Consider the following 21,419-nt stretch of genomic DNA (forward strand, 5'->3'; position numbering starts at 1 on the left):
GGGCAGAACAGCAGAACCGCCCCTGGGACAGCAAACCCCCGGAGGTGGCGGGTCCCTCCCTGCTGAAGGGGCTGGGATGCTCCTGCTGGAGAGCTGTGGGGGTCTGCAGCGTCCTCATCCCCAGCCGGCATTCCCAGACCACCCCAGAAGATGCCCAGCACTGGGTATCTGCCTGGAATAAACCTTGTCCCTGCTGTGGTCCTCATCGAGGGGACCCTGAGAGCTGGTGCCATGTCCTGCACCCCAAACCCACCATGGGCAAGCCCTGGTGATGCCAGGAGTCACGGTGCATGCTGAGGGAGCAGGTGAGAGGAGGAGAGGAGCTGCCCTCCTCACCTGGTGGGGGAAGAAGGACCAACTGTGCCCTGTCCTGAGGGCTTTGTCCCACTGTCCTTCCAGCTCCAATGGGGCAAGGAGCAGGTAAGTGCCTCTGTTCCATGTCACTTGGATGTGCAGGCGGTGAACAAGGTAGAAAAAGGGTCTGGCACCTGTGAGAGGCTTAGAGAAGAGCAGGGTGGAGATGTGCATGCAGGGATTGGTGTGAGAGGAAAACTGTGTCCCTTCCTGCCGGACACACTCCACTGGTGACCCTGCAAGTCACCAAACTCCTCGGTGGCTCCCACCAAGCAGTCCTGGAAGGTCTTTCTGAGCCCACAGCTGCCTGCAAAGCCAGATCCACTGGAGCCTGCAGGGACCCCCAGGAGGCACAGAGCCCCTAGTCCCACAGGGGTGGCAAAACAACCGGGACAAAGCCCACAGCCAGCTGCCTCTGCAGCCTGCCTGGGCACCTGGGGCAGGTGGGGAGGTGCTCCACGCTCCAGTGGCTCTGTGGTCCATCCCTGAGGACCTGAGCAAAGCCAGAGATGCAGCTGCCTCTGGGATCCCTCCAGAGCTGGACTGTCCGTGCCCTGCTCCTGCTGGGAGCTGGAGGAATAAGCAGCAGCATGTTTCTGCCATCCATCCCTCAAAAGATGCAGAGGGCTCGGGCTGGGCCTGGTTTTTGGGTGGAAGAAGAAAAATATGAATTGTCTGACAGGTGGAAATTTCTGCTTGGGAGGTCTTGGCATTTGCCCACCTGGCAGCAGCAGAAGTGCAGGGACACAGCCTGGACCTCTTGGCACATGGCCTGGGAGATCTGGGGGGGACACCCACAGCCCCCTGTGATGCTCTGTCACTTGTGGCCCCCCTGCTGCTGTGGGTGCAGCCAGAGAACTGGGGAGCTGTGGCTGTGCTGGGCAGCCCTGGGTGCACCTCCTGCCTTTGGAGAGCTCTGGGGAACCCGAGGCTGCTGCTCTGTGGGCAGCTCCCTGGAAGATGCTCCGAGCAGGGTCTGTAGCAGAGAGCTGTTGGGGGGCTGGCTGCCAAGGTCAGGCTCACCCCCTTCCTGCAGGTTGTGTGGGCAGGGGCTGCTGGAGCTAATTTAATATCAGATGGGTACGGCGAGGGCTGCCTGTTGTTCCAGTGTCTCTAAAAGGTGCAAGCAGAGCTGAACAGGCGTGGGGTGGGGGTCTGGTTCGTGCAGATATCACACGGAGCAGGCGGGGGTTGTACGATGTGCGATGCACGGGAGGAGTTGTGGAGTAGCTGCCGGCTGTGCCCGATGATCCAGGGATGTACCGTGCAGCCATCGTTCCTTCACTGCCTCCAAATCCTGCGAGAGCAGCGTGTAACCGGCAGGGAACTCTTGCCTGTGTGCGAGGGCACCCAAATATACACATCCACACACGTGTCCTACCCCAATACGTCGCGGAGCCGGGGAATGCCAGCACATGAGCTGGTTACGCTCCCAGCTCCCCCCCCGGCAAGCGCTTCCACCTCCCCCATCCCCTCGGGGAAAACTCTTCCGACGCTGCTGCTGATGGATATCGCTGCCGGAGCGCGGGCTCCTTTCCTGACCCTCCTTCTGGCATCACCCAAATCCCCTCTGCCAGCTCTGTGAGCTTCAGCTGGAGATGGTGCAGGAGCTTGGAGCTATGCCTGTTTGCCAGGGTCTTAAACAAGGATGGGATCTCCAACAGGGTGGGGAATGAAGCTGGGACCTTGCTCAGCCCAGCCCTTTGGGCATGGGAGAGACAGTTGGGATGAAGTGATCAATTCCAGCTTTGAGATTTCTCACTGGTCTGTGTTTCCCCATCAGGCTCTGAGCCCACCCAAGGCTCAGGATGTCCCTGTGTGACTGAGTGACAAACACAGTGTGGGTCCCTCTGGTCAAACACAGAGAGGGGATGAAGGTGCCAGCTTTGATCAAAGCCTTGGCATGCTTTAGGCTGAACTCTGCCCGAGCCCAGGGAGGAAAGGTGAGGAGCTGCTGCCACCAGGCAGTCGCCAGCATCCCTCACCTCCCAACCTGGCTCAGCTTGTGCCAGCAGCAGACACTGGCTTCTTGGCACCGAGGCTTTTCCAGCACAGCCTCTTAACCTTGCTAATTCCCCTGTGTTCTCCTGCCAGGCCTGCTGTCCCTCTGCCAGGGGATGGCCCAGAGCCTGCTAATTGCCCCAGTAAGCAGCCACGTGTCTCCATCACTGGGGTTGTTCTTTATTCTCTGGTGTTATTTTGGGGACTGCTGGCCCTTGTCTGGCAGTGTGGGACAGGATGGTGACTGGCAGCATCCCTTGCCCCTTCCCCTTCAGCTAAATGATCTCAGTCATGGGTTGATGCCCCTGCTCCCAGTCTCACCAGGGATCAGGGCAATTCTCAGCACAGCACAGAGCATCTCCCACTCCTTCTTCCCTGTTGGAAATGCAACAAAGGCACAGTGAGAGGAAGGTCTGCCTGACTTTCCTAACCCACTCTCAGCCCAAAAGTCCACAAATCCAAGGCTGGTTTGGAGGCCCCAGAGTTGATTTCGAGGTGCCACAGCTCATCTCCACAACAGTCCCCTGCTCTCCTCCCCTTCTCATCCAGGGGAGGCTCAGGGTGCCAGCAGCACCTCCCAGCTCCCCATCCCCTCCTCCTGTCCCCAGGCCATCTGGCCACACTCATCCATGTTAAACAAATGCTGGAGTCTATTATCAGGCCCTGCCTCCCCCTTCCCCCCCAGACAGATGGAGGCTGAACGCACCCGGAGTCCCGGCCCGCAGCATTCATGTGTGTGAATGAGAAAATTGAATTATTTATGGCCATGTGAATAAGGCTGGCGGCTGCGGAGGCCGAGCGGAAAGGACTCCATTACGTGGAGAGTACCTGTTGCTATGGAGCTGGGGCTTCTTCCCCATGGCCCCCATGCACAGCTGGATCCCTGCCTGCGCCCCATCCCACCCTGATCCTCATGGAGCTGGATGGAGAGCAGAGCTGAGTGCTGCACTGGCCACAGTGTGATTGGTATGGGGGATTTCCTCCCTGCACTGTGCCTGCTGCTCCTGCAGGCTGGTTTGGAGGTCACCCCAAATCTCCCCACATTTTGACCCACAGTGCCATGTAGGGATGATGTGGTGCTGGTGTCCAGAGGCTCCCTGACCCCCTAGCCACCATGATCTGCAGCCAGAAAACAGTGGGAAATGTTGGGGTGGGCAGTGCCAGCATCTCATGGCTAGGGCTGGGCAAAGCAAGCCTGACCCTGGCACAGCACAGGGCAATGGGTGGCTCTCAGCTCAGACTCCTCAACTCCCCTCAAAACTCCCATCCCTGGAGGCAGCAGGAGCTGTCACTTGAGGTCCCCCACTCTCCCCATGCCCAGGCAGAAAAGCAGCTTTGCGAGAGCAGGGATTCCTTCCACAGCCACCTGCATTGCAGCCTCTCCTTCAGGGATGCCAAATCCTGCAGCAATGCTGAAGGAGGTGCTGGGGCTTCCCTCCCTCCCACTGCCTCCCCTACTCCTCTTTGGCTGAAAAAGTAGGACTTTGTCCCTGTTGGGGTGCAGTCCTTCCTGCCTTGATGCCACCCTGGGGTCAGGCCAGGACCTGGGGACCATGAGGGGATGGGACATGGCAGCCCCCAACCCTGCATGACAGCAGCACAGGGACTCCTGCTGCCTTCCCTGCAGAGCTAAGAATAGACTCCAGCTCCTCTCCTGGTGCTGAGTGGGCTCTGCTGGGCTCAGAGGAATAAAAAGCAGGAAAATGCTTATTTTAGTTGCTGCAGTCGACAGCTGTGACTCGTATGTACCTAAGGAGCGGCTTTGCACTGTGTTTACCCTCCCACTGCCGGGAGCACAGGCACCACTGCAGACCTCCCATCCAGGCTGTGGATGCCCCTGCCATGCTCCCAGCCCCAAAATCCCAGCTGGCTCCCAATCCTTCTCCAGCACAACTGGCTGCCTCCCACTCTTCTTTCCCCCACGCTTTCAGAGTGAGCCCAGGTGATGCAGATGCTCCCACCATCCCTGTGCCTTGGGAGATGCTCCCCAGCATCTCCCTGCACCAGCCACTGCTGGAGGCCAGCACAGCCTTGCTGAGGGCTTCTGTAGGTGCATCCAGCTTCAGGGGGATTGTCCCCAGCACCTGAGATAAAGGCAGGCTGCAGACACCCCTATGAGTGACGCACCTGCCTGGGATGCTGCAGCAGAGAGTGGGCACTTGCCAGCCCCGGCTCTGGGTGCAAGGCCAGGGGAAGCACCTGCTCCAGGAGAGCAGCTCTGGGCCCTTCTCCCCAGCGTCACCCCCGAGGTAAAGCCAAGAGAAAGCTAATTGTTACCATAGCTACATGAAGTGGCCTTTCTTAGGGAGCCGCGTCATCACTGCTGTCACAAGGTTAAGGCGGTGGGGAGTGGTGGTGGGGAAGGGGGGGGATATGTGTTTTCTTTGGGAAAACCATGGCAACAGCTATTTCTAAGGGAACAGCTGTGCACAGCGAGGCCATGGGGAAGGGGCTGGGGCATCTCAATGCCAGCCATGCTCTGAAGGCAGCGGTGCCAGGTCCAGCAGCTCTCCATGGCAGACTGCATCTCCAGAGTCCCCTTCCCGCCTGTGCCAGGGCTTGCTGGGTGTCTCCTGTGGTGCTGGCACATTGCCATAGGCTCCAGCATGCCCAGCAAAGCAACATGAGGCCACTCCAGTTTGCTTGGCATGTTCCCATTGGCAGGGCTTGGAGGGCTGCCAGATGTGTGGGATGGTTGGGAGCACCCAGCATGGGGAGTGGGGATGGAATTCCCTGTCCAGAGTAAATTCACATGGAATGAGGACCAGCAGAAAGCTCAAGGTTGATTAATGAGTGACATGAAGCTTGAATAACCATAATATAAATACTGTGGAAATCATAGGGATGGTGTTGACTCCCGTGGAGTCAGTACAGGATGGGCTGGTAAAATGGGAAGGTGTTCTTGGGGCTAAGGGACACTAGTGGAGGTGTAAAAGCCATGGAGATGTCCTGCAGGTCCAGGAGACACAGAGGTCTGAGGAACCCACAGTTTTGCAATGGCCAAGCAGACCCAGCAAGGAGAAGATGCCAGTCTCATCTGCACCCTCCACCCTGGCTCCTGTTCCAACACGTAGCTGGGAATTATCTCTATTTGCTAGACACTTAATTAAGACCATTTCCCTGAAGGAAACCAAGATGGAGAGCTTCACTTCTCGGTATTCCAGCGCTTTCTGGCATTCGTTTCCACACCAATTAGGGTGTAAATTAGTCACCTGGAGAGCAATCCAGTGGCTGGGCTCAAGGGAAGCTCTCCAGCACATGTGCCATCTTCTTCCAGGAAGGCAGGTGGCAGGCACAGGTGGGGACAGGGAAAGGGTCCTTGGGGTGCTGGGGCCTGCAGTTTGGGGTAACAGCTTGGGACTGGGCATAGAGGAGAGTCAGCAAGAGGGTTTAGGGTGTCTCCATGAGCTGTCTGTGCTTCTCCTAGGCCCCTGGAGTTCAGGGTGGCTTGGTGGACCACAGGGGTCTGAGATTAAGCTCCCTGTTGGCTCTGACAAGAGAGGGAGGTGAATGAGCATGAGGTGCTCAGGTCTGTGCTGTGCTGTGATAAGATCCAACAGAGGGCTGGCTCAGAAATGTGGCTCAAGGGTGGTTGACATCTTGCGGTTGTTGGGTCTGGACAGTCTCCTGCTCAGGTCTTCAGATGGACATGTGGAGGCACCTCTGCCACAGCTGTGGCTGTGCATCCGTCCCTCTGCAGTGAGCATGTCCTTGTTCACTCCAGCTGAGAGGTTTCTGTAGAAAACACAGCTGAAATGTGGGATGAGAGTTCAGCAGGAGGGGGGTCCAAAGAGGAATAAACAAAACCTCTCTGGGCAGCATTGGCTGCTCTCCCAGGGTGCTGCAGTTGTAGGAATTCACTGAACATGACCAAGGGCACTGCTGGGAGCAGAGGCACAGCCAGACAGCACTCAAGGGAAAATCTGGTTCATGTATTGATGGGAGATGGTGGTGGCAGACAGGCAGAAGAGGAGCTGGCAGAGAGGTGGCTGGGAGGAGGCACCTGAAAGTCACAGCTGGCTGTGCACATGTCCCCATGTCACTCAGGGAGTGGGGTCTCATTCACAGTGGGGTCTCACTGCAGCACTGGGCATCATCCCTGATTTCCTTCCTGACCCTCTTCAGAGGGGTGCAATACATCCACAGCCCTGCAGAAAACACTGCACAGAGCCTGTGCTGATTGCCAGCGAGTCAGGATGGGAAGTTTTCAGCTAAAATACCAATTTCTAGGTGATCTCAGTGGTGAGGTTCAGCTTCCCCATTGCTTTTGATCCCCTTCTGCTGCACTTATGGGGTGTTCTTAGCTGGTGCCTCCTTCTGCATCAGAACACTCATGTCTGCCTCTACCTTCATGGGACAAACTGAGGGTCAGCTGTGTGGTGCTACTTCCCCTAAATATTCCAACTTTCTCCTTTCCCATGGGCACAACCACCTTGCAGGGACCAGGCAGCTTCCTCACCTTCTGGCCAGCCTGCCCACTGCCTGCTCCATCTCCTTCCAAACAGAAGCAGAGTTCCTGTGAGGAGCCACCTGCCCACAAAACGTGCCCTCCAAGCCCCCATTAGTTAGCAGTTGTCTTAAGCACTGCAACATTTGATGCCTTATTCCTCCTAATCCCGCCTGATGTAACCATGCCTGTCCTCATTAGCCACATAATTGTCTGGCAAACACAAAACAGGCCCTGACACAGTCTAAGGAAATTGGCTTAAAAAATATGGAGCCACATTCTCAGATGTTGTTGAAGGGGTCTCATTTGTTTATTTGCATTCACACGGCGCCCTGTGGATAATAAGAGACAGACTGCTGCAAAAACACCTATTTTTCTTAAAGGATCATCTGAGGTGGGAAATGCCAGCTGGGATATCCAGCACTCCTGCAGGATAACTACCTCTCTGCTTGGTCCAAACTGCTGCACCAAGGGGTTTCCAAGAAGAGAAGGTGGCATGTGCCGCCCATGTTCACACTGGTAAGATTGCCCAGGGACTTAGCCATCCACATCTCCCAGTGATAATGCCTGGAATATGAATTTTGAAGGGGTTCTGACAGCCGATGACAGGGCTAGGTTAATGGAAGCAGCGGTAAGAAATCTAATTAACCCACGGTATGTTGTTTAATTTGTGCAAAGTTGTTGTGGTTACTCAACTATAAACTCCATGCCCAGCTCTAATGACAGTCACTGGCATGGCAGCAGTGGAGAGCATCCTGGAGGTGGGCAGCCACCCTGTGCTCACCCTTGAAGGTGCCCTCAATTACGTGCAGAGCGTTCCAGTGGCTGCCTCCATCTGGTTTTTCCATGGCATCTGAGACCCTTTTCTAGCTCTGCTCTTTGGAACGGGCACCTGTGCTGCTTCGCTGGCTGCTCTGGCATTCAACCCTGCTGCATGGCTTCCAAAAACCAGCCTTCAGGACCCAGCAGTGTCAATCTGTTGATTGCACTCACGTCCAGGAGATGGCTCCAGGTCATTGAGTTCCCATCACAGCTCTTAGGCTGTAATTATGTTCAAGGCTCTTTGCCTCGGTTATGTCTTTTTACTAATGTTCGGAGCTGCTGTACTGATCTTTTCTTCAAGGCTGACCTCCATGCGGTTTCCCAGGAGAGAGCCAGGACTGTTATTCATGCCAATTCACAAACCAAAGGCCAGTTGTCCATTACACGATCTTTGGAACAGCAGGGAACACCAGCAGGGCTGATGGTGGCTGAGCTCTTTGTGCCGGCTCAGGGAGGAGTACAGGAAAAGGGCTGGATGTCACAGGTCAGCTTCTCTGCACAGGTTAACCTCCCCCAAAGGTCTTTGACCAGACAACAGCTCCTCTGAAGAGGTGCTCTGGAGCCTGTGGTGCCCACAGAACAGTGATGCTGCACCTCAGCTCCTCCATCTCTCACCAGAGCTCCATGGTCCCCCCACAACCACTACAACAGACACAGACACACACGTGCCTTGCAGGGACATCCTTCCTGGGGAACAAAAAGCTATAACCAGGTCTCAGAACCTCCCAGTTTCCCAATGAGGTGAAGTTTGACAAGAAAGGAATCAAGAAGGGAGATTATTCACCTCTGAGGTCCATTAAAGCCAAGCAGGCTGATCCCACACTGATGCAGGGTTTGTAGGAGGAGACACTTCCAGTGCTGAGCACACTGAGGTCCTGCTGCTACCCTGAGAGTGTTGGGGGTGTGGAATATAAGCACACCCTTGGCAGCAATGTGCACTTGTTACACTGAGCACTGCAAGGGCCACAGCCTCCCCTGTGGCAGCTCCCACTCCCATTCCAAGGGGAATTACTCGTCTGATGTGAGTTTAGGAGAGAGACCTTGGCTCACTCCTGTTCCTCCAAGCCAGTGGAGGTGCCTGGTGGTGATGCCAGGGCACTGCTCACTGTCCAGGATGGGATTCCCATCAAACAGGATGCCCAGCAAGCCAGCCTGCATCCACAAACAGGGTTCCCAGCAGAGTCCCAAGTGCAGGGACACAGAAATGCCCTCAGAGCTCAGTCACCACCAGTTTGAGTGTGTGCCCAAGCAAATCTCTTGGCATCCTGTTCCCACACTGCTGAGCTCCACAGCCCTTCCCCTCCAGCCTGGGGATGAAACCAGGTCCCTGGGCAGCCAAAGGAGGGAAAGCAGCAGAGGAGCTCGATTTGGGTTTTCCTTTCTTTTCTTTCTTTCTTTTTTTTTTTTTTTTTTTTTTTTTTTTAAGAATTTAAAAGTGGCAGTGCTAGCAAAGGGTAATTATCCCTCTGTTCCAGCTGAAATACAATTAAGGCGGCTCTCAACGAGCCCCCGGGATATTGTGGTTTACTAATTAACAAGCGGATATGCTGTGGCCCCTGTCATGGCAATTACAGCATGAGACAGGCTTCAGGAGCTCTAATTACACGTCAGCCCGCAACACACGCTGCAATACAAATTAATGAGGGGCTGAGCTGGCAGTGCAGGGAGTTTGCCCAGCAAGAGGCTGAGATGGGCAGCAGGGATGGGGATGGATGTGGGAGATAGGGATGTGAGCCCAAGCCTGGGAATACCATTGCACACTGCAGGATCAGGAGGATGAAGGGAGAAAATCTGGGATGAAAAACCCCGTGGTTACCCAAAAATGGTGAACTGAAGAAAAGGAAAGGGGTTTTTGCTTTGTGGAGCCATGGCCTGATGAGATGAGTGACATTTGGGATGACTGCAATGAATAGCAAGTATCACATCTTCAGCTGTTAATTCCCAGACCAATAAAGATGCAGTTAAGAAAAGAAGTCAGATGGGAAATACCCAACAGGGTTTTGACTGCTGACAAATAACAAACAGATCTCCCAGAGCCAGAAGGAATTTTTCTGACAAATTGTTTATTGGGGAAAGTTATGCACTTTCAGCTTGAGTTGAACTAATAGCTTTGGCCAGGTCTGGAAAATAAAAAAAAAGGCAATCAGGATTTTTGTAAATGCAGTTCTGACACCTTGCATTTTAAAAAGCTGCTTCCTTTCAAAATGTATTTAAAAGATGTAATTAAACCAAAAAACAGACCTCACACCTAATGAGGACACTTTGTTTCTGACAAAATAGAACGATATTTATCAGCTTTGCTGATATTTATCAGAGTTTTGCTGCTCCAAGCTCAGCAGTGGCACATGTTTTCTGTGGCATCAGTGTGCCTGTTGAATTTACTGTCTCCTCTCCAGCACCTGTCTGCTGCCAGGGAGGGACAGAGGGAGGTGACATGGTGGATGCTCCACGGTGATGCTTTGGCCTCCAGCATCACCTGCAAACGCTGCTGCAGACAAAGAGGTTCTTGAGCAGGATCTGGGGAAGATGAAGTGAAGCTCCCAGGTTTTGGAGTTCCCTCCAGCCTCCTGCACGGGTGCAATCAATGGAGCTGAAGGGCAGCCCTTGCAGGGGATGGAGTCTCACACCATGGGGGTGCACAGCAGGTCCCTCATTTGCTCAGGCTGTGAAGAAGGAGTGAGAGGAGGCAGGTGAGGAGCTTTCAGACTAATCCCTCTTGTTCCCATGCACTGTGGGGAGGAGACCCTGCCCAGTCCCCACTGCCAGCACCCAGAGCACCTCTGTCACAGACTGTGGCAGGGGAAGGGCAGGCACCTCCTCACACGCAGCTCCCAGCACAGATCCCATTAACCATCGCAATTAACACGAGCCAGGCCCTCTCCCTTCCTTGTCACCCCAGCCAGAGCTGTACATAAAAATAACTGTTTATTACACAGCAGGCAGAGCCCAGCTTATCGCTGCAGCCAGGAAATTGCTGCGCAGAAACCGCACGTTTCACTTTTAATAAGTTTGGCAATAAAACATCTCATCAAACGAGGCCACGACAGGGCAATAATGAAGCTTCCGCGTGGACCATAATTGCTCACTGCTCTCCTGGGGGCCAGCCAGAAAATGGGGAGCGAGGGGGAAGATGGATGGCTGCATCATCCTCCCTCACCTCCTGCTCTGGGAGCATCCATCCCTCCTTATCCCCAGCAGCATCCCCGGAGCACTGACACCCCCCTGGACATGACTGAAGAGGAGATCTGTCTGTGCTGGAGGGATACAGGCAATTCCCATGGAGTGTTGGAGGAGTGTCAGAGGAATAGGGAGGCTCCGGTGCTCTGAGGGAAAGGTTTTGTGCCTTCCAAGCACAGCTTTACAGCACTGAATGGTTTTCATGGCTGAGCAGCTGCTCTCACACACAGTCCGTCCCCATCCTCAGCCAGGAGGGAGTCTCCTGGCTAAGTTCCTGGAGGTTCTGCACATGTGGGCTCAGGAAGGGGATCTCAGCATGGCAATGGAGGGGACCTGCAGGAATCCCTGTGCTGGGTCTCTGCTGTGGACCAGGATGGTTGCAGTGCTCCAAATTCCATCACAGCAAAGGCCAGGGGGTGACATGGTGCCTGTCTGTGCTGACATCCTTGTGCTGGTGACACCTCAGTCACACAGCACTGGCTGCCCCAGCTGGTCCCTTGCACCAAAGGATGGTGCTGGTATTTCCAGGTGCTCCATCATGATGAGACTTCCTTGCTCTAAAGGAAATAAGGTCCAGAAATTGGTCACTACCCCAACCTATTTCTGAGCTTCCCAGCTTCTGTTTGATCTTCTAGATGCTGCTGGGCACAAACCAGCCCTGCCACAAGCCTACTCAGGGTGATGGGAGCAGCTCAGAGAGCCCTGGTGAGGTTCCCCAAGCAGAGGTGGGTGATGGGGAGGCACCAGGCAGCCTGCAGAGCCCAGGATGATGAAATGATCCCTCACCACCCCTGGAGGCAAAGCTGGGTCCTTGCTGCCTTCTCTGAGTGAACCCATCCCATTCCTACCAATCATCCCCCTGGCAGGGAGGGAACAGAGAGGTCCAGGAGGACACGGTGCAACCAACACCGCAAAGAGGAGATCTGGCATCGAGGTAATAGGAGACAAAACGATGCATGTTGAGGCTGGCACGAGGAAATGAAGCAGTTTAGAGTCACAGCAGGGATGTGCTGGCACTGGCAGGGCCTGCTGGCAGGCCCCTGGGTGGGCAGGAGGCTTTGTTCGCCTGCAGCACTGCTCTTGGGGAGTTTACCTGGAATTACTGATCCGCATTCATAAACATGATCACATTAATTGCTCGCTGAGGCTGCAGTCACCATCTCCTCTCAGCACTGGGATTTCAGCTCCCTTCCCACCCCAAATGTCAAGATGTGTCTGTTCTTCCATCCGCTCTGCACCACGACTGAGGACAGAGAAGTGGCTGGAGGAGGGAGAGAGGCAGAGGATGGGTGAGTCCACGAGCCTGGAGCCAGAGACAGACACCCACCTCCACCACCTCCTCTCTGCAAAGCAGCACCTTGAAAATAAAGAGCAGGCACCTTCTGGAGGGCACCAGGAGCTCTGCAGGAATCCCTGGGGATGACCTGGGGAAAGGCATCCTGTCTAGGGACCAGCTTTGATGGCAGAGCAGTGACCAGGCAGCAGGAGAGGGAGCAGCTCCCAGCTGAGGACAGAGACACCCAGGCTGCTCAGCCTGGAACCAGCCTGGTGCTCATCTCACTTGGAGCACGGCCAATCACTTCTAGTAAATTATTCATCTGACAAATTTAGCCTGTTATTCTAGTCGTGCTCTACCCAGAGTTTTACAGATTTCGTTATTATTTCAAATTGTGCAAACACCGCAGAAACCTCTCCCGGGCTCTGGAGCGCTCTGCCTTCATCTCAGCTCATCTGCCACATCTGAAATGTGATTTCTACCATCTGGTGCCCAACCCTCCACCCCCAGCATGGCCCCAGGACCTTGGGGAGGTGAGTAGCATCCCTGTTCAACACGAGGCTTTTACCAAAGGGGGAAATACCTACTGTGGGGAAACCATCTCCTGAGAATCCGGGGGTCAGTGGGAACACAGGAGGTCACGGGACATTTTCAAAGTTATTTTGACTCACCTTTCAAAGTTATTTTGACTTTTTTTTCACTTTCATCTTTGTATATGTGGTAGGGAGAAAAAATGATAGCACTGCATTCTGGGTGCTATCATGATTCCCTTGCATTCTGGATTATCTGGTTTCTCAAGCCTGACCACTCTGGAAAACAGGGAAAAGCTTTTCTCTTCCTCCCCACAGGTCATAACTTCGTCTGTTGAGGTTTCTTTGAAGCCAGCTAAACTTTGCACTCTCAAAGAGAATGCAAACTACACATCCTGGGAAGACCAGAAGGAACATGGATGGGTTTGTTGTGGACAAGCCAAGAGTGATCAGACCCACCAATATGTCCAGGGAGAAGCTCTCAGCCAGGCACTTGAGTCTTTCATCATATAATGCAGGGTGTGAGGGAGAAGAGCAGGCAGTGACCACCTCCTTATCTACCCAGAGCTGGAGGAGAAACACAAGCCCATGTCTCTCACAGCAAGGCTTGAGTTTGCTCCCAGTTGTATGCTGTTAGGGAGCTCACACCTCATTTACTGGGAGAAAAACACAGTGGAGATGCCCATGAATATGAAATGAAACATCTCCAAGAGCTGTAATGCAGTTTCACCAAAAACACCAGAAAAGAGTGTAAGTTTCTACACAGAGACCTGACAGGATTCCCTAGCAAGATATTAAGAGACACTTGAGTGGCTCTCATTAAAGGGAGATTAATTAATTGAACAGCAGGGATGGATGTAAGAAATGCAAAACATGGAGCAACTGATTTAAGGATGAGGTTTACTGACCAAAAGAAAAACAGAAAATAAATAAGTCAGAGGGCAATCTAAATCTTTCCTTTCTTATGAGGCTAGGGAAGCTAATGGGTCATGGAAAAGGAGAACAGTGGAGTGTGAAACACTTGTCTTGCATCCCTGTGAGCCCCATCAGTAGCAGGGAGAGGGAACCCTCCCAGCAAGGCAGGGATGAGGATGGACATGGTGCCTGGTTCCCTGTGGAAGACTAGTGATTTTGTTGTTGTATGGCTCATCCCACCACAACAAGTCACAGTCTGCCCTAGGGCACACGGCCTCTGCAGCGATGCTGAAGGCACGGGGACAATCCACTGGCTGGGGCTGCCCTTCTCCTCTTCTGACCACCTCGGACATTGCTTTTGTAAGCTTTGAGAGGGAAGCAACGAGAGGCCGGTCTGAAACCCCCCCTTCAACCATGCCCCAGCCAGAGCTGCCCTCCACAACTCCGGGGAGCATCCTGGGAAAGCCTGGAGGATGTACACCTCAAGCTGTCGTGCTCCAGCCCAGCTGCAGGACACAGGGACACAGGGAACACACGGGAAAAGCACAGCTGTGTGTCCGTGTGGAGCTGCATGGACTTGGTTTCAACCCAAGCCTCTTCAACCTCCCTCAAGAACTATTCTCTGTCCTAGTAGCCACAAAAGTACTGCTCTTATCAGCAGGATTCCTATGAGTTCACGCCTCTTACCCATGATTCTAATACGACCAGTTGATACACCTGCTATGGAAAAACTTCCTGCCACTCACACTAGCCCTTTGCCTCTGACATACCAGCATGTCAATTTGCTACACGGGCCTACTCCTTACCTAAGGCCCTACTGGAAATGTGCCTGAACACTAAGGGTCACTATGATAAAGTGAACATGGAGCTATACCAGCCCTCTGATCTCCTAATACTTAGAAAAGCAGGAATTGAACCTACACTAGAGGAATCAAAACCCTCCATACTTCCTTTACATTACTTTCTAGTAGGGTCAGCTAAACAAGCTATCGGGACCATACCCCGAAAATGATGGTTCAACTCGCTCCCCTGCTAATGAACCCCCAGGCAAATCTCATCTTCATCACTAGTTTACTCCTAGGAACCGCAGCGTGCATCCCACCCCAAACCCAGCCCCACGGAAGGTCCCTTCTACCGGGGGCAGAGGTGAGGACAGGCTTGAAGGCCTGAGCATCACCCAGTCTGGGCTGGAAGCTCCGGATGGGAGCTCCCCAAAAAACCCCAAAAAGGCCCCAAAAGCGCGACGGCCCCGCCCTCGGGGGCGGTGAAACCCCGCCCCCGTATGCAGATTAGCCGCTCCGTGCAGCCAATGGGAAAGCAGGGGGCGTGGCCACGGCTGGACTTGCCCGGGCATGTGCGCGGAGCGGCTTCCGGGCCGGACACGTGTGAGCGGCGCCGGGAGCGGTCGGCACCGGGACACCGGGGGTAGAGAGGGGACAGGGGGCATAGGGGACACCGGGGGGTACAGGGGACACCAGGGGGGCCGGCAGCGGCCTGCGGATGGGTAACGGGGCGGGCAGGGAGCTGGGGCCTGGAGCGAGGTGGAGAGGGCCCGGGTAATGGGCAGACAGGGCCTGAGGGAGTAGGGAACGGGGCGGGGGACAGAGGGGACAGTGCAGTGGGCAGGGCCCTGGGGCCGTGAATGGGCAGACAGGGCCTTGGGGAGTACGGAATGGGGGAACAGAGGGGACAGTGCGGTGGGCAGGGGGTGGGCAGGGCCCTGGGGCCGGGAATGGGCAGACAGGGCCGTGGGGAGTACGGAATGGCGGAACAGAGGGGACAGTGCGGTGGGCAGGGCCCTGGGGCCGGGAATGGGGCGGGGTGGGACCGGGAATGAGGGGGCAAAGGCGTGGTGTGTCACAGGGTGCGACAGTCTGTCCATGTTCCTTCCTTCCCCTTGCCCTGCCCCGTTTCTCCTGCCTGTGCCACCCCCGGTGTCCCCAGTGTGGGTTTGTGGGTGGGAGGATGGATTTGCCCTGGGCTCTGTGCGTCCTTTTCTGACAGGAGAAACTGGGGTCTGCACGGCGCTCACGGCCCCCTGTGCACCCTCCCTTAGGAATGCCACCAGGCAAAGGGCAGATGACCCCGCTGCTGCCCGCCCCGAAGGTCGCCGTGCCCACCCTGCAGGGCACCCATGGGGGCTGTGCTCAGGCCCCGAGGGGTCCCGGCTCGCCGCAGGCTCGCAGCAAGAAGAGGAGCCGAAGGCACCAGCGGTTCATGGCACGCCGGGCAGTGCTGGAGCAGAGGGGGCTGCTGAGCCCCCACAGGCACCCAGGCAGTCAGAGCCCCAAGGTGGGGCTGGAGGCACACGCTGAACTCACCGAGAGCTGTGACAAGGTCCCCAAGGCCAAGCAGAGCATGTCCTCATCCCTGTCTCCATCTGCCTCTCCAGACAGCATAGCCAGGCACCACTCGGTGCTGCTGTCCCAGGGGAACAGCAGCTCCGGGAGGGTGAGGACGTCCTCCCTGGTGCTGCGCCCGGGCAAGTACGTGGCCATCGACTGTGAGATGGTGGGCACGGGCCCCCAGGGCAAGCTGAGCGAGCTGGCACGGTGCTCTGTGGTGAACTATGAGGGGGATGTCATCTATGACAAGTACGTCCGGCCCGAGCTCCCCATCGTGGACTACCGGACACGCTGGAGTGGCATCACCAAGCAGCACATGAAGAATGCAATTCCCTTCAAGGCTGCCCAGGCTGAGGTCAGGGGAAAAAAAAATTAAAAAAATAAAAAAGCTTCTGTGTTATCTGTCAGGCATAAATTGGGATTCTTGGTGGCCTGTGCTAGGCTGCTGTGAGGCACAGCAGAGGAATGGGAGCCTCAAGCTGTGCAGTGGATTGGTTTGCTTGCTTGTTATTCCTTCTGGGAACCTAAAAAGTAGAAGCCAAGGAGCTGAATTGAATAGAAAATGGCTTATTTTATCTTGGTATTTCTTTCACTGCAGTGTCAGTCTAACCCCCTGTGACTCTTCTAGATCCTGAAGATCTTGAAAGACAAGATTGTGGTAGGACACGCCATCCACAATGACTTCCAAGCCCTGAAGTACTTCCACCCAAAAGACAGGACTCGAGACACCAGCCAGAGCCCTGCGCTGAAGAAAAGGGCAGGGCTGCCCATCAGAGCCAATGTCTCCCTCAAGAACTTGGCCAGGCACCTGCTCCATAAAAAGATCCAGGTGAGCAACAGGAACCCTGAGATGGGGAACAACCTTGGGTTAACTATGGACCTCTGTGGTCAGCTTGGTTGTCCCACCTCCATGTGTGTTCTCTGTGAGGTGGAGATGAACATTGTTCACCCTGTGGTCCTGACTATAAATAAGCTGGGAGAGCCAAGGACCTCCCAAGCTGACCATTAATTATCTTAGTAAAATGGGGACAGGATCTGTGCCCTCCAAAAAGGGTGGAAGAGATACCTGTATGGCCTTGGCTGCATCAAACTTCTGCTGTGTCCAAAACCCACATCACTTGTGTCCTTCCAAGCAAGCAGATGGCATGACCTCTGAGATTTTTGCTGCCCCTTTTATCTAATGAGGCTTTTTCCCCTTTTCTCTTTTTTTCCCCTTTTCTCAGGAGGGCCGCAAAGGACACTCATCGGTGGAGGATGCCCAGACAGCCATGGAGCTGTACAGACTGGTGGAGGTGCAGTGGGAGAAGGAGCTGGCCCACAGCCTGCCCCCCCGGCCCCCCAGCCCCGTCACAGACCCTGCTGCAGACAGCAGCCACTACCTGGATGACCAGTACTGGCCCACAGAGCTGATGGCAAGCAGCCTGTGATGGGGACAGTGTCACCTCTGTGTGGTTTGGGCCATCCTGGTGCCTTCAGCTGTTAAAGGTGGAGGTATCTGCTGACCTCCTCCCCTGGGCTTGTGCCCAGCACTGCTCTGCTCAGGGATGGAGACATGGTGACACCTGGACACAAGCAACCTCCCAAAAATGCTGTCTGCAGCCTTGAGCTGTCACACAGACTGTGCTGTGTTCATCTGTCACTTGGGGATGAGCAGGGTCCTGTGTCAGCCTGGAGGAGCCTCTGTGGTGTGTAATGGGGGCTGCTAACACCCTCCATGCCTGCTATGGGGTTGTCCTCCCAGAAGCAAGGGGCAAGCTTTCCTGTGCAGGGACTGAGGTGTTTTGCTGATGTCCAAAGGCTGAGAACCCTCTGGGCCATTAAACAGCCAGTTTGCTGCTCACTTTCTTTCATAGAATCATAGAATATGCTGAGTTGGAAGGGATCCATCAGGATCACTGAGTCCAACTCCTGGCCCTGCACAGGACACCCAAAGAATCCCATCATGTGCCTGAGAGCTTTATCCAAACACTCCTTGAACTTAGACGTGCTTGGTGCTGTGAGCACTTCCCTGGGGAGCCTGTTCAGTGCTCAGCTCCAGCTGTGTGCTGAATGTTTTCTCCAGAAGGATACTGTGATATGGTATCAAAAGCTTTGCTGAAGTCCAGAAAGATTTCATCACCTGGTGCCCCTTGATCAGCTAGGTGGGAGCCCTGCTGTAGAAGGAAATCAGGTTCAGTGAGCAGGACTTTGCCCTGGTGAAGCCATGCTGGATGTGAACAATGATTGCATTGTGCTCCAGGTGATTTTCAAATCCTCCTAGAAAAATACTTCCCATCCTTTTACCTGTCAGTGAAGTGAGACTGACAGACTGTATCTTCCAGTGTCCTTGCCCTTCAAAACTGGGGCAACATTTGGCACCTTTCAGTCAGCTGGGACCTCTCTGGATTCCTAAGACTGCTCAAAAATAGTAGAGCAGCTCTGTAATGACATTAGCAGCTCTTGGATGAATCCCATCAGGCCCCATTGATTTAGAGGGATCCACCTGCACAATGAAGTTCAAGAGGAAAGTCTGGGTCTAATCAATGTCCAGCCTGGACGAGAGCACAAAATGCACTTAATTTTAAATAAATTATTCACATGATTGTCCAATTCTGAATTAAAAACTGTTCTGGCTAAACCCCTTGTGTATATTCTGCATTATTTGATCTGGCAGTTCTCCAGGAGTGAGAGGGCAGGCATGGGGTTGGCAAACAGGTGCCCAAGTAGCATCCCGTGTTTTAGGGCTTCAAACCCACCTGCAACTGGAAGAGGTGCTTTGAGAGGCTGGAGTGGGCAGTTCCTTGGGGTACAGGCTTGTCCCCTCTGCTCTGGGGACACCCCTGTGTGGCAGGAGGAGCAGGGATGGGCTCAGCCAGGGTCTGGGAGCAAGATCACTGTGGGAATGTTGTGAGCTGTGACATGGGCTGCTGTCACAGTGTGGGGACAGGGTGCTGCTCATCTGCAGTGACTCTGCCTGGAGGTGACGTAGATGATCTGTGGCTGCAGAAATGTGCCCCAGCTGGGTGTGTGAGCACCAGGGAGGGGTTTGGGGCTGGACACAGAGAATTACTTGATTTACCAGGGAACTGAACAGCCATGGTTGTAGAAAATTGATGTTTCTTCACAATGTGCCCTAAGGGCAGCCATTGGGGGCATCCCCTGAGCAGAGTCCCAAGTGCCTGGGCTGTGAGAGGGAGGTGGCAGAGCAGGCTGGAGGGCTGCCAGCACCTTGGGGACTTTGGGGACCCTGCTGCAGCACAGGGGGTACAATATCCAGCCCTGGCATGCAGTCCATGACCCCATCAGCCAGGCTAGACCATCCCAGGCTTTTCCCTGCAGGCAGTGGAGGGTCAGGAGAGCTGAGCCCCAGCCTTGAGAAGTGGCCAAGGCAGCCGGGTGACGCAGACACACCTGATGCACACATCAGTGCCATTACCAGACACATCTTGCACTTCCCATCTTAACTCCTCCCTGCCTGGCAGAGGGAGCCAGGAACAGCTCAGAAATGCTTTGAAACGTGTCAGACACATCTAAAAATCTCTGTCTTCACAGCGGCCCAAACACAGCCATCCTTCAACAGATACAATAACCTGGGCTCTGCCGTGAGCTCATGGTGTTGACAGGAAAGGAAATGTGGTCCTTTAAATCCTGCTTGTTCCAGTTTGTCCCAGGTGTGTTCCTGATGCAGCAGGGTGTAAAACAGGGCCAGCAGCACCCTCTCTGCCAGCTCAGGGTGCAGCTCAGCTGAGCTGTGCAATGTCAGCTGGACCTGAATCCCACAGGGCACACAGAGGAGCACAGCTGGTGCAGTACTGTTTCCTCCTCCCTGCCATCCCCACCTCCCCCAGGAGAGCAGGAGGGAGGCAAAGCTGCAGGAAAGGTGAAAGCTCTGCATTCCACTGTCAGTAGATGGTGGCATTCCAAAAGTGATGCAGCAGTGCTGTCTGTGCTCCTGGGAAAGCAGACCTGGAGGAAGGACAGAGAAGAGCTTCGTTCATGGCCACATAACCTGGCCTGTGTAACCACATCCCTTTGGGGTGTACATGAGCTTGTGGACAGCTTATATGGGGCACTCCATGGCTCCCAAATTATTTCTCCACCTGAGCCCCAGCCTGTTGCCCCTCCAGCCCCCTGTCTCACTGCCTTGCACTAAGCTCTGTGATGGTCAGTGTGAGACACAGGTGTGTTGGGGTGAACCTGGAGAAAGTTTTACCAGCCTGTGACTCAGCCTGCCTAAGGCAAAATTAAGGAAAAAAAAAAAAGCATTTCCAAAATATTGACCATACACTGATTTAACCCTCCCTGCTTTGGAGGCAAATTTGGAGGTAGCTGCCCTTTGGGGCAGTCATGGTCTGCAAGCTTTACTTCTACGCCATGATCTCCACCTCTTGGGCAAGGTGAGAAACAAATCTGAGGGTTAATCCCCATTTCCATCAGATTTGAAGGGCTTGGAAAACACCAACTCTGTGTACTGCAGCCCCCCAAAATAGGGCTGCTGCTGAGCAGACCTCAGATGGACGATTAGACGTGGTGGCAATCTGCTCCCTGCCAACAATGTTTGCTCTGAATAATCTAAGTGGTGACATTTGCCCCATTTCCAGCCTCTCAGAGCTAATGGGGATTTTCACAGGTGTTTGTGAATATTCACCTCCCTGCCAGCTCCAGTTGCCATGGCTGAGCAAACTCCAGCTCATCACACGCTCGGGCTCATCTCACGGGCAGCCTGCTGGAGCTGCTGTTGGGAGGCTGAGCATCTTTAGATGGGAGAGCTGGGCTGGCTCCCCATTTACGCTAAAATTTGTGATAATTGAAGAATCTGCAGAAAACTCAGCTGTTATCTCAACAACCCCTGAACAATGATTAACCCAAACCCATGAATCCAGCACTGGGCTTTTTTATCAGAGGGAAAACATTGTCAAATGAGCTTTTTCCAGGCAGCTGCGAGTGCAGGTAACCGATAAGGCCGTCATTGGAGTGGGGCTGAGCCAATGGGAGCCGATGGTGACAGCTTTTACTTCTGTCTAGCAACAGCTTCTCCTTGAGCAGCAGGCACAATTCAATGCTTTCTCCCTCTTTTATTGAGCTTTCCTCATGCTACATGGGGGTTTTCATGGGGGGCCACTCAAAAACTGAGGCTTGAGTGGATTGTCCACCTTTTCCTGCATGTTTTGGTGTCCATTCCTTTTGTGCCATGGTGAGAGATTTGCAGCTGTGAAAGGCTCCACCCTGCTCATATCCTGGGCTCAGCTGGCTCCCTCCCTTGCCCATGCACCAGGGATTCTGCTGGGTGGGTGCTGGATACCCAGAGGATGCTTGGAACTACACCATGGCAGAGCAGCAGCTGTTCCAGCTGTGGCAGGGATGTGTCTGACCTCCTGCCCTTCATCCCCAGTGCCTGACCACGGTCCAGCTCCTCTCCCAGCTGCCAGGGGCTGTTTGCATGGGGAGCACAGCTGGGAGCAGCATCCCCTGATCAATCAATCACCTGGCTTGCTTTGCTGCTGGCTCTGCTCATCACAGCACACACGGCTGAAATGCCACGTAGAGCCCAAATCACAGAATCACCAAGTTAG

The 21,419-nt window shown here is 54.4% G+C and overlaps 1 protein-coding gene across 3 annotated transcripts; it reads left to right on the forward strand.

Annotated features, from left to right (window-relative positions):
- The first annotated feature begins 13,784 nt into the window (after positions 1-13,784).
- Positions 13,785-18,556, forward strand: AEN (apoptosis enhancing nuclease). Of its 3 annotated transcripts, none has more exons than XM_005483445.4 (4): positions 13,785-14,926; positions 15,579-16,222; positions 16,496-16,696; positions 17,091-18,556. In XM_005483445.4, exons 1-4 carry the CDS (start codon positions 14,875-14,877, stop codon positions 17,292-17,294), a joined length of 1,101 nt encoding a protein of 366 aa, XP_005483502.2. In that variant the 5' UTR covers positions 13,785-14,874; the 3' UTR covers positions 17,295-18,556. The 3 variants fall into 3 exon arrangements, with proteins under 3 accessions (XP_005483502.2, XP_005483500.1, XP_005483501.3); XM_005483443.3 differs by having other exon boundaries at positions 13,786-14,907; positions 17,091-18,554; XM_005483444.4 differs by having other exon boundaries at positions 13,786-14,947; positions 17,091-18,553.
- The last annotated feature ends 2,863 nt before the right edge of the window (positions 18,557-21,419 follow it).

This window comes from Zonotrichia albicollis, chromosome 11, assembly GCF_047830755.1.
Source record: "Zonotrichia albicollis isolate bZonAlb1 chromosome 11, bZonAlb1.hap1, whole genome shotgun sequence".
NCBI lineage: Eukaryota > Metazoa > Chordata > Aves > Passeriformes > Passerellidae > Zonotrichia > Zonotrichia albicollis.

Excerpts from the sequence above, each read along its gene's own strand:
- AEN (XM_005483444.4), top strand. The coding sequence starts at position 14,875 with ATGTGCGCGGAGCGGCTTCCGGGCCGGACACGTGTGAGCGGCGCCGGG. Across the intron at positions 16,223-16,495 it reads TCAAGGCTGCCCAGGCTGAG|ATCCTGAAGATCTTGAAAGA; the intron begins GTCAGGGGAAAA and ends TGACTCTTCTAG. Across the intron at positions 16,697-17,090 it reads TGCTCCATAAAAAGATCCAG|GAGGGCCGCAAAGGACACTC; the intron begins GTGAGCAACAGG and ends CCCTTTTCTCAG.